This window comes from Juglans regia, chromosome 12 (genome assembly GCF_001411555.2).
Source record: "Juglans regia cultivar Chandler chromosome 12, Walnut 2.0, whole genome shotgun sequence".
NCBI lineage: Eukaryota > Viridiplantae > Streptophyta > Magnoliopsida > Fagales > Juglandaceae > Juglans > Juglans regia.
The window spans coordinates 18,504,747-18,515,850 of record NC_049912.1 but is presented as its reverse complement, the minus strand read 5'-3'; the positions used below and the strand labels follow the sequence as shown (position 1 = coordinate 18,515,850).

Here is an 11,104-nt window from a genome sequence, read left to right as displayed (position 1 = left end):
AGAAAATAAAATACAAAAATTCTATGTGCAATCACTTTTACGTACTTTTTGTGTACTCCATTAATGTGATTGGTTGTGTCATTGTTTTAATATAAAATAACTTTTTTGGCCAATCACATCAATGAAGTGTGTAAGGAATATGTAAAAGTGACTGAATATAGCAAAACTCTTATGAAAATCAAATCAAGATATCAAATCAAATTCTTGTTATCCCTAACAATTTCTTTATGTTAAATTGATGCATAATTTGGAGGATGTACAAAGATGTGAATACAAGACCATGTTATACGATAAGTTTCTGATAAGATTGTTCATCCGGGCTGAATTTTTTCTCGGCCTGGTTCAGAACTTGAATAACCAGGTTTTGGTTACAATTACGGTTTCAAACCCGGGCTAGAACCTACATTTCAAAATCTGAACTAGGCAGGGTATGAAACCCGGGTTTCGAGTTTAAAACCCGCTACCCAGGTTCATATATATAAAAAAAATATATTTTTTAGCCCTAAGTAAAAAATATATATATAGGATTTTTTTTTCCTATTACATGCATTTAGTTAAAAAGGTAATTAGTTGTTTCAAGTTTTATTTATTTTTGACATTTAGTTTTCCATTTTAATATATTTTTATTATTCTGGCTAGGGTTTTAAATCCGGTTTGGGTTCCGGTGCAAGTATACCAGGTGAACAGTCCTAGCTTTCGATGTTAACAGTAGTGGGATTAATTAAGGTATTACAACGAAGGGCTTAGGCTTGCAAATTAAATTTGCCTGAATAATTATTGAAGGCTAGTCTGGAAACTTTATGCTAAAAGGGCTATTGATTTCCTGTAAAGTACACTATTTAAATTAGAGTAATAATCTTTTTCATTCTAGCATCTTCGGTCATTATGTGATACGTTTTAAATGCTTATCATTTAATATTTTTTAATGACGGGGAACCATCACACAGCGGAATCCTTTAGACTCACCTATGAAACCTAATCTCCCAAGGAGACTAGCACAGCAACCCACCGCCATGGCCTCCCACTTAAATCGCAGTTTAATTTCAAGGAGAATCGAACTTGTGACATGGGGCTCATGCACACAAGTTTACCTTGCCACCTGGGCTACCTACAGGTGGGTAATGCTTACTATTTAAGTGATTGATACAAGCAACCATTAAAATATATCACATTAACATATGTGATTAAGAATGAAAAGATACTAATATACAAAGGGTTATGAAAATTGCGATATTTTCATGTAACAAAACATTGTTATAGGTCAAATAATAGTCGATTTTGCAAATTATAAACAATAAGCCCGGGGCTAAGATTTGTCATGACTAGTCAGATAGTTCCAAAATACAATCTCTCTCGGACAACAATAAATGTTATGGAATCCAATTCGTGTATCTATCTCCCTCAAACTTTAGAATATAGAGTTCAGTCAAGAATTCTAAGGAATACAAATCTGAGGAAACTATCAGCAAGGTAACAAGCGGCAGCAATGGCTTTTCGGTAAAAGATTTTAAAAACATGGATCTGAAACCAAATCTAGCATGTTGTGCTACTTCATGGAAACAATAGAAATTATTCATATATATATACACACACACACACACACTAGGGAATGGCCCCGGGTGCGTTAGCCCCAGGGTGTACATGACATAATGATTTAAATAAAATAAAAAAAAAGTTAAAAGTTAGTAGCTTATTTGTCTAGGAAAAGAAAATACAAGGTTAAAGAAAGACAAAAAATCATGATTAAAAAAAAATCTAAATTTCAGCAAAGTATGAGTATTGTTCTGCATCCAACATATACAATGACCTGTTTTTTGTTGCCTAAGCGAGTATGTGGTGAATTGGAGTCTATGTTTGCTCCTTTTTTGTGGGGACAAAGAAATTCAAAACGTAAGATGCACTGGCTGAGTTGGAAGCAAGCGTGTAATTCGAAATTTAGAGGAGGGATGGGTTTTAAGAACCTAAAAATGTCTAATTTGGCTTTACTTGCTAAACAAAGGTGGAGGTTGTTGATGGAACCTCAATCTTTGTTATCTCGGGTCTTTAAAGCCAAGTATTGTCCCAATGGAGATTTTTTGCATGCTAGTTTACCAAGAAAACCATCTTATGTCTGGAGAAGCATTTATGCTTCTAAACAAATTCTTTGTTCTGGTTGTAAGTGGAATGTTGGTAAGGGTGACAAAGTCTGGATCATGCTAGATAAATGGCTACCTATGAATGTTCAATTGCTACCTCAGTCTTCTCATCATATTATTCAATTTGATACCAATGTTGATTATTTCTTAATGCAAAATTTACCTTTGTGGAACAGGGAGTTGGTATTTTCAATTTTTCTACAAATGTGGCTGCCTCTATATGTTCTCTACCTTTGCTGTCTAGATAGGAAGATGATGAACTCATGTGGTTGGGCAATAAGAATGGGGTATACTCTGTTAAGTCAGGGTATTACTCAGCTTTAAATTTGTTTTCTCAAAATGATGGTCCTGAGAGCTCTCATTCAGAAGCTACTAAGTGATTTTGGAGAAACTTCTGGCATTTAAAGCTGCCTAATAAAGTGAAGAATTTTGGGTGGAGAGCATGCAAGGATAGTTTACCAACAAGATACAACTTGTTGAGAAGAGGGATTCTACAATCAGCCCTTTGTGTTCACTGCATGCAGTGGGAGGAAGATGTTTTTCATGCAATTTGTGGCTGTCTGTTAGTACATGAAGCTTGGGCAGTCCGTTGTCCACATATTATACATCTCTTATAGTAGGTGGTAAGTTTTTAGAGTTGGTCTGAATATTGATGAAATCTAATCCTAGTGTAGTTCCTATATTTATTACCATATCATGGGGAGTTTGGAAGTATAGGAATCTTAAAATTTTTCAGAACTCTGAGTGTTGCATCCTTGAATTAATTGATAGTTGTATTGGATATGTTGAGAGTTATCTTCATGTAAAGCAGTGTCAAGTAGTTTTGTATAAGGAAAAAGTTCTTTTGTGGATGTCTGCTTCTCAAGGAAAAGTGAAGCTTAATTTTGATGGAACTTTGTTTCATTCATCTACTTCAGCTGGTATTGGTGTTATTTTATGATACGATGATTGAGAAGTTTTGATGGCTGCAAGTCGCAAGTCGCAAGTCGCATGGGGTTTTTGAAGTTGATGATATTGAAACTTTAACAGCTTTGAGGGGTTTGCAGTTCATACTTCATTTGGGTTTGTTGAATCTGATTTTGGAAGGAGACTCACTTACTATTGTTGAAGCTATTTGTTCCAATGAAGTTAATTTATCTAAGCGAGGGTATGTGATTAATGAGATCAAAAGCCTTCTTCAATGTTTTAATTCATTTGAAGTTCTCCAAGGTTGGTCGTCTAGGGAATGAGGTTACTCATCTATTGGCAAGACATGCTTATTTTAATGATGATACTTTGCAATGGTGGCATTCTTTTCTAGATTTTATACAAGCTAGAGTTTCCTTAGATGCTGCTATGTAACTATACAGTGACGTTATCTACATTGACTATTCTTTATAAATGAAGTTATGCTATTGTTATAAAATAAAATAAAATAAAAGGATTATCTATTTACTCTCTATATAATAATAAAGTATTATTAATTTAATATTAAGAATTTTTTGGTAAAACATGATCATTCATTAAATTTTACAGGAGAGCTACACGTCAAATGGTTAGGGTTTTAATGGCCTTTTGATAAAATAGGACTTAACAGAAAATTAAAAAAAGTTACTATTCAACGTTAGATAGCCACTTATTATAATAGAGTAGATATATTATGCCAATCTATACAACTTCAATATTTAATTCAATATACAAACATATCTACTCATTTTGAGTTGGAGGATGCAACAGAGATTTGAAAAAAAAAAAAAAAAAAAGATTTCATAAAGTTTCCATTTTTTTAATTCTATGTTGAGTTATCTCCATTCTCCAAGGCTAATATCCAATATTGTCTGACCTATCAAGGAACTGCTTCACAATTCGGTGGTCATGTCAACAGCTCTTGCCTTGGGCCAACTCCTAAATCATTTGACAGCTTTTTACACAGCTGCACATATCAAACATAAGGATCAAATACAAAATTTATATATATATATATATATATATGTATGTATGTATGAGAGAGAGAGAGAGAGAGAATACATCTCTATAAACTGAAGAATCTCCATACGATTTTCTCAACTCAACTACATACAGGGATGGGCTTATCTCGAACATCTGTTTACATAATTACAGAGACAATGATAACTTGAGAAAATTAGAAAGTAGGTATTATAAATGCGATAAAATGCATGCCAAGCACCTTTTATATATATATATATATATATATATATATTTGGGTTCATGAAAAAGCACATTAATTTCTTCAAGAATAACAATGGTTCGAGTTTTACCTCTGCTGCAACTGAAAGGCTACCTAGACTTTTCTGCCCCTTGTGCTCCTGCATCACTTTCAACTGAAAAAAAGAGAAAGATGGACAGAAACATCAGACATAATTATTTCCAGTTAGATGATATCACTTTACATCAAACTTTAAACAGCTTGCTAGTTCTGTTGTTGACATTTAGAGCTTCAATATTATTTTCCTTTTCACATGGAAGGGTGAGGGAATTTCAGTATTAATATACATGCATAAGTTTGCGCGCGCATGCGCGGGCGTGTTCAAATATAGCTAGTGCAGGTGAAGAGACGATGAGTGAGTACTGATTGATACATTCTCCTAAAGTGAGAAAGGAGAAAACGTCATAAAAATAAATCTTACCCATCCATTTTTCTTCAGAACACTAAACCCCATTTCTGTTACAATATCCTCAATCTTCTCAAGCAAATACTTTGCCGTGTGATTGGATGTAAATCGGATCTTCCTCTCGGAGACATCCTAAATTAACCCAAAAATGCACAGATAATGGGTTCAGTTTTTCTGTGGTGCTCATCAACTTCAGGAACAATATTGAAATCATTCACCAAAAATATAAGCATGGCATACAGTGCCGTTTGGATCTTTTCATTCCCACCTCTTTCTCAAAGAAGCCAGAGAGGTCTAAGCACGAGGACATTCCAATCAATTGGAAGGCATTAATTAGAGTGGGTGAGCCTGGATTCTTATCTGCTTCAGATTGCTATACAGCAAGAAGTATCCCATCAGTTATGTAGCACGAAGCATTATTCAAAATACACCCAAAAGGAGGGTGCACAAAATTGAGAATTTCCAAGCACATACCACTTCATGCATTGAGAATGCTTCATCGTCAATATATATGTCTTCATCATCATCTGGAGTTGCAGGAGTATAGTCCTGCTGAAACCACTGATCTGCTTTGATACCTGCCATTGTAACCCTGGTGAGGGGATTGGGATCAAGAATTCTCCTTATCATGTTTTGAGCGCCCAGTGACAGCCATTTGGGCATCTGAGCATCTCCCTTGACGATCTGGAATCCCAAAAGAAGAATAGAAACATCAGAATTTAAGGAAATTTTAGTACTAAAAGGCTTCAGTCATAGGGTCACATGTAAGGGGGTATCCAAAGGATAACCGACCAAATTCTCCATACCTTCTGATAAAGAACTGCGAGATTTCTATCATCAAAAGGAAGATATCCGGTGAGAATTACATACAAGATAACTCCACACGACCATATATCCGAGGTGGCACCATCATAACCTCTGTTTGCAAGAATCTCGGGAGCAACATAATTGGGACTTCCACAGGTTGTATGCAATAAGCCGTCACCCTGATATTTTTCAATGATTAATGGATAGTGATGGAACGAAAAAATAAAAAAATTGCCCGTGAAAGTTTGGTTTGGGATGGATCTGTACCCGAAAATGTTGAGGTAAGGCGCTGAGGCCAAAATCAGATATCCTTAAGTTCCCTCTAGCATCAACAAGAACATTTTCTAGCTGCAATTCAGAAGTGAAATAGTTGTATCAGAATGACAAGCGCTGAAGTGTGATAATTTTTCTGGCCTGTGGTATCTTGAAAAGTTCTTTGAAATAACCTTAAGATCTCTGTGAAAAACACCTTTAGTATGGCAGTAGCTCACTCCGTCAACTAACTGCTGGAAGAGCTTCCTGCCTTCATTTTCTTTAAGTTTCCCCTTTGAAGCCTGTAATAAATCACTTCTTTAGTACCATGAAATCAAAATTCTGCATCAAGACACAAGCTGTGACACACACAAAAGTGAAAAATAAAATAATTTTTGTTCTCTGGAAAAAGAGATTTATTATGCATCAGCCACTATTCACTCTCACACTCCACATCTTATGAAAATCCCACACCTATAGCTTTTTCATAGGATGTGGGGGTGTTTTTCATTGGGTATGGGAGTGTTTTTCATTTGGTGTAGGATGGTGAATAGTGACTGATGAGAATAATTTTTTTCTGGAAAAGAGATTTACTATGCATCAATCACTATTTACTCTCACACCCCACACTTATAGCTTTTTCATTGGGTGTGGAGGTATTTTTCATAGGGTGTGAAGTGTGGGGTGATAAATAGTGACTGATGAGAATAATTTTTCCTGAAAAAGGGATATCTTGAAAAAGAACCCCTTAAATATAATGCATAGCTGAAGCTGTTTACAATTCTGTCAAACAATTCCCCGCCAGTCACATATTCTAAGACCATATAAATCTTGGATTTGCTTGCCAACACCTGCACAGTAATTATGACAATGCAAAGCATAAGCAAAAGAACATAATCATTGCCTACCAGGTCCTTATTTAATGGTTAAAAAAACACTAAACACTGATGAGAATATAAGTATCTTTTTGTGTGCAGTACCATAAAAGATTTAGCATCAGCAATCCATTACTCATTACCAATTATGTTCATTTGGTACAGTATGATTAGTATCTTCGTTGTACACAGTGATCATCATTATAAGCAAGATTTAGGGATGCTAGAGAATAAAAATCGCCCTAGACATGATCAAAGACCCATTTGGATGGTGAAATGAGATGAGATGATTGGTAAATAGTAGTGAGATTATTAGTTAAGATGAGCTCACCTCTGTATCCAAACGGGTCCTAAATATGGTGCCAAAATAAGTGTCATGCTATTACAAGCTTGGTTTATAGCACACCAATTAGTGTTTTGAGACTAATTATATTCATGAAAAATTTTTAAAAGTACTAATATATATATATATGTATATATTTTTATATAAGATAACGCTATAGATTTTCACATTAGAAATATATTTAGTGTTAATAAAGAAGCTGCAAATAAAATTATTCAAAAAATAATCACCAGCATTAAAAAAATATTATTTTATTATAAAATTATGAAATAGTTGTAAATTAGTTGTTACTGTACTACTTCTCTTGTTGCCCATCAATTACCTAAGAAAAAAAAATGACAACTATTTTACAATTATCTTACAATTCTATTTAAGATAAGAGGATAGTCCGCCAACTCATGATCTACACCTCAATCACAACTTCTCAATATAATATTATTTATTTAAAATTTAATCATATAATATTAAAGTAAAAGTAAAGAGAAATTTGAAAAAAAAAATCTTATTTTATCAAGTGATTATACAAAAATTGTAGACAAGTTGGTGTTTTATCATTTTGCAATATTAAAATCATTTTTAATTGAGTGGTATTGATTGATTATAAAATTAATTATAAAAGAATTATAGATCTATATTAAAAATATATATGTAATTTTAAAGATGAATGTTCAACCATTATTCACTATAAGATCTCTAATCTATAACTTTTTCATAGGGTGTGGAGATTTGTTTTATAGGATATGAGGTGTTGAGTGGTGAATAGTAACTGATGTGAAGAATTTTTTAATTTTAAAAGAAGGCTAGGTGTATGTTAAAAAAAAATAAAATAAAATTACAGTCGTGAGTGTGCAAGTGCCACAAAATCACTTAGAGAAAAATAAATAAATACGAGACCTACATAACAAAAATTAATTTTTTAATAATAAATTTTATTATTTTTTAAAATAATTTTACGGTACTTATATATTTCATAATTGTATATAATATTACTCGAAAAAAAATTACTGTTGCAAATTATCTCTAACCAAATAAGACAAAAAGATGCCTCCAATCATGAATCCAATTTCAAGGAAAAGTCCGCTTGGACTGGAAAGTAGAGGTGGGGGTGGCGAAACCTGTTTACTGTATGGATAAAGGTCTGGTTGGTTCAGGACCCCAATTTCAGAACAGAACAGTCTGTGACCACATGAGCATCTCTTCTAGTTCTGGTCGAGGTCGTCTCAAAACCAGCAGGGAGGGGCCAGCCTTTATGGCAAGGCCACTTTCATGATTTCATCTGAGCCTACCCCTGGGGTCCACGTTTTGCGGACGCGACGTTCCGAGAGCGGTTTAGTTCCGTTTGGACAGTGAGATTAAATAATTTTTAGATAAAATTAAATAAAATATTATTTTTTAATATTATTATTATTTTAATATTTTAAAAAATAAATTATTTATTTTATTTTATTTAAAAATTTAAAATAATTATAATAATTAAATAAAATAAACCAGTATCCATGGCCTGGGTAGATTTGGAGGGTGAGATGAGAATTTTATGTTTTGTTTTAGTGTTTAAAATATTATGTTTTAATATTATTATTATTTTGGAATTTGAAAAAGGTGTATTGAGATTTGAAAAAGTTGAATTATTTATTATATTTTGTATGGAGATTTGAAAAATGTGTAATGATGAGATGAGATGAGATGAGAATTTTGTATTTTATTTGTGCCCCAAACCTGCCCTTAAAGTTGGGGACCGAGAGCCATCTGTCTCTCTAAAATCCTTGTGTATATTTTTTTTTCCCTCCGAAAGGACGAGAAAATTTAGGGATAAATGATTAAAATTATACTACCAGAAAAAATAAATTAATTAAAATTTAAATCTGGAATAACACTATAAAAACATTTTTATTAGTTTGGTTAAATTTATCTTTAAAATTTCATCAATATTATATTTTTTTATATTTATCTATTCTATTTAAATTTAATCTCCATATTAGATTAGCTATTTACTCTCTTTATAATAATAAAATATTATTAATTTAATAATTTATTTATTTAATTTATTTGTATCACATTTTATAATTCTACTAATTTAAAATTATAAAAATGTCTAATTTAATGTGATGATTTTTTAATACATATTGATTAAAATTTAACTATCATTAAACTTTGAACAAGCCAATTGAATGCTCTAAACGTCCGCAGGATTGGTGCTGCAACTTATGCCAATATCATATCTTTATTTTCTGATGGCATAAAGAAAAAAAAAAAGTATTTCTATTTTCGGTTGAAGATACTATCGTGTTCTTGTAGAAGACGAAAGGGTTAAGAATAGGGGAACAGTAAAGGAAAGGAAGAGGCAAAGCATCCAGCAATTGGAACATTATGGTACAGAATCAAGGTAAAAAAGAAAAAGAGAAAAAGGGTATGCAATATCCAGAAAGGAAGATCAGGCAAAGCAAAAGCATATGATGAACATGATGTTAATGTAAAGTTATATACCTCATGTAATCTGACGACGTTAGGATGTTTGAGGAGCTTCAAGGTAGCAATCTCCCTCTTTATCTGCAACACCATATACAACAACGTCATTGATGAACAAACTCGATCACCGATGATTCGGAGTACATATATAATCTTCACGAAATGATGAACAGTAAAAAAGGAATTAACCCAGAAAAGAAAGGGAACCCATTAACAATTAAAGGGAGAGAAACCTGATCAGTAATCTTGAGGTCAATAATCTTGTTCTTCTCCAGAATCTTAACAGCAAAAGGCTGGCCAGTTTCGATGTTCTTGGCCAATTTGACCTTTCCGAAATTGCCTTCTCCCAGAGTCCTTCCCAGTTCGTACTTCCCCAGTCGCATTCCCTCTCTTTCCAGCCCCTTTCTCACCATTTAAAGCTAGCCTTCTGCCTCTCTCTCTTCTCTCTCTCTACGTGTCTAATGAATAGTATTGGAGATTGAAACCGATGAAAGGCACTGAAAGTTGAGCAAACGCGCGCTAGAGCAGGAGGTAAAAGCCAAGGAAGGAAATTCTGCTGCTGCTTCTTGATCTTGTTGTGTTAATCCAACATGGCCGAAGCAACAGCCTTTTTATCTCCCACTTCTGTTTTTTTGTTTTGCTTTAAACCCAACTGTATTCTTAACTAATCCAAGTGCGTGTATATATATATATATATATATATATAGAGTGATGTGTTCTCAGTTTTGTTTGTTTTTTTAAAAGGATATTATTAGTTATTATCCAATGCCCATAATCGTAATTAGTTCATGATAATATGTGGAGAGGAAGGCACTCATGTATCTTTCCCGCGTCATCCTTACAGGTTTCCCTGTATATCTATCTACCAGTCTACCTCCGTCACGCGACAATGGCTCCCCGTTCGTACGTGCCCACTTGTTTTACCATGTTGTCCCGCGCATTGTTTTCCTTTTTCTTTATTTATTTTTCATTATCTCTATTCTCTGCATTATATATGTAATTTGTTATTTTTATTTTTTTATTTAAATACAAATATTTACACATCAATATATATAATAGTAGGAGTGTAACTGGTCCGATTTGATTTAATTTTAGACATATTTTAGAACCGAACCGGTATACATAACCGGTTTTGATATTTGAACAATCAATACTGCTTACACATCTAAATCAGTACTTTCGATTTTTATCAGTTTTCATCCGGTTTAGTCTGATTTTTTAAATATATTATATATATAGCATATATAATATGTTATATATATATATTATAGTATATAATAATATAGTGATAATATATTATAATAAATTATAATATATATTATAATTGTATTATAGATTATATAGATATATTATAATATATAATATAGTGATATATTATAGTATATTATAATATATAGTGATATTATATTAGTATAACTACTAACACTATAGACTATAGTGATAATATATAACTATTTATATAGGATTTTAAATTTTAATGTTATTTTAATTAGTAATTTAGCATATAATACAATATTATTTTATATAAATATATATATTAGATATCAAAATTATATATAATATAAAAAATCATATAAAAAATTAAATATATATTTATATGAACTGGTCCGGTCT

General features: G+C 32.5%; 1 protein-coding gene across 1 annotated transcript; it reads right to left on the bottom strand.

Moving 5' to 3' along the window:
• Positions 1-3,750: 3,750 nt before the first annotated feature.
• On the bottom strand, positions 3,751-10,147 carry LOC108979896 (CBL-interacting serine/threonine-protein kinase 1-like). The gene is made up of 12 exons (XM_018950668.2): positions 9,724-10,147; positions 9,509-9,571; positions 6,586-6,657; positions 6,001-6,108; positions 5,822-5,902; positions 5,554-5,733; positions 5,222-5,431; positions 5,016-5,120; positions 4,763-4,879; positions 4,394-4,456; positions 4,143-4,217; positions 3,751-4,047 (listed from the first exon to the last, which is right to left on the bottom strand). The coding sequence occupies exons 1-12, from the start codon at positions 9,901-9,903 to the stop codon at positions 3,988-3,990; spliced, it is 1,314 nt and encodes a 437-aa protein (XP_018806213.1). The 5' UTR covers positions 9,904-10,147; the 3' UTR covers positions 3,751-3,987.
• Between the last annotated feature and the right edge of the window lie 957 nt (positions 10,148-11,104).

Bases quoted from the DNA above. Each gene is read 5' to 3' on its own strand.
- LOC108979896 (XM_018950668.2), bottom strand. From the start codon at position 9,903: ATGGTGAGAAAGGGGCTGGAAAGAGAGGGAATGCGACTGGGGAAGTAC. The intron at 9,572-9,723 runs GTTTCTCTCCCT...ATGGTGTTGCAG, and splicing joins ACCTCAAGATTACTGATCAG to ATAAAGAGGGAGATTGCTAC. The intron at 4,218-4,393 runs GTAAAACTCGAA...TTATGTAAACAG, and splicing joins GCCTTTCAGTTGCAGCAGAG to ATGTTCGAGATAAGCCCATC.